General features: G+C 38.9%; 1 protein-coding gene across 1 annotated transcript in view; it reads right to left on the bottom strand.

Moving 5' to 3' along the window:
- Nucleotides 1-3: 3 nt before the first annotated feature.
- LOC110421549 (major allergen Pru av 1-like) overlaps nucleotides 4-427 on the bottom strand; it is a gene marked incomplete at its 3' end in the record, with an annotated part of 3,509 nt that continues 3,085 nt past the window's right edge. Inside the window, exons 2-3 of the mRNA XM_021435153.2 lie at nucleotides 302-422; nucleotides 4-188 (exon numbers count right to left, since the gene is read on the bottom strand). Coding sequence (XP_021290828.2) covers nucleotides 4-188; nucleotides 302-422 — 306 coding nt within the window. The remainder of the gene's footprint in view (nucleotides 189-301; nucleotides 423-427) is intronic.

Below are 427 nucleotides of genomic sequence, written 5' to 3' on the forward strand. Positions count from 1 at the left end.
AATGGTGTAATACTTACTAGTAGTCTTACATACGGATCCCCCAGCCGGTGAGGGCTCTAACTTGGTCTCGTAAGTGATTTTCTCAAGCATGTTCATTAAAGCATCGCCTTCGATCACACTGTAACTATACAAGAAATTTTCTTTGTCTAGTGCTTCTACCTTCTGCTTCATGTATTTGAATTGGCTTCCTGCATGTAGAAAGGCAAATATAGCGTATGGTTATTAGAGGCAAATGGAACACTTCTAACTTCTAATTCAATATGTTATTCAATGTATTTTACTTGCATATATATTAACTAACCTTCTCCAAAAGTAACTTTCTTGATGCTCCCAGGCTCCCCATTGCCTTGAATGTACTCCACAGTCTTAAAAGCCCGAGGAACAATCTTGGGAATGAGCTTGTCACCATCAAGGATACAAGCCTTAA

This window comes from Theobroma umbraticum, unplaced genomic scaffold (assembly GCF_002168275.2).
Source record: "Theobroma umbraticum cultivar Fairchild unplaced genomic scaffold, ASM216827v3 scaffold_130.0, whole genome shotgun sequence".
Taxonomy (NCBI): domain Eukaryota; kingdom Viridiplantae; phylum Streptophyta; class Magnoliopsida; order Malvales; family Malvaceae; genus Theobroma; species Theobroma umbraticum.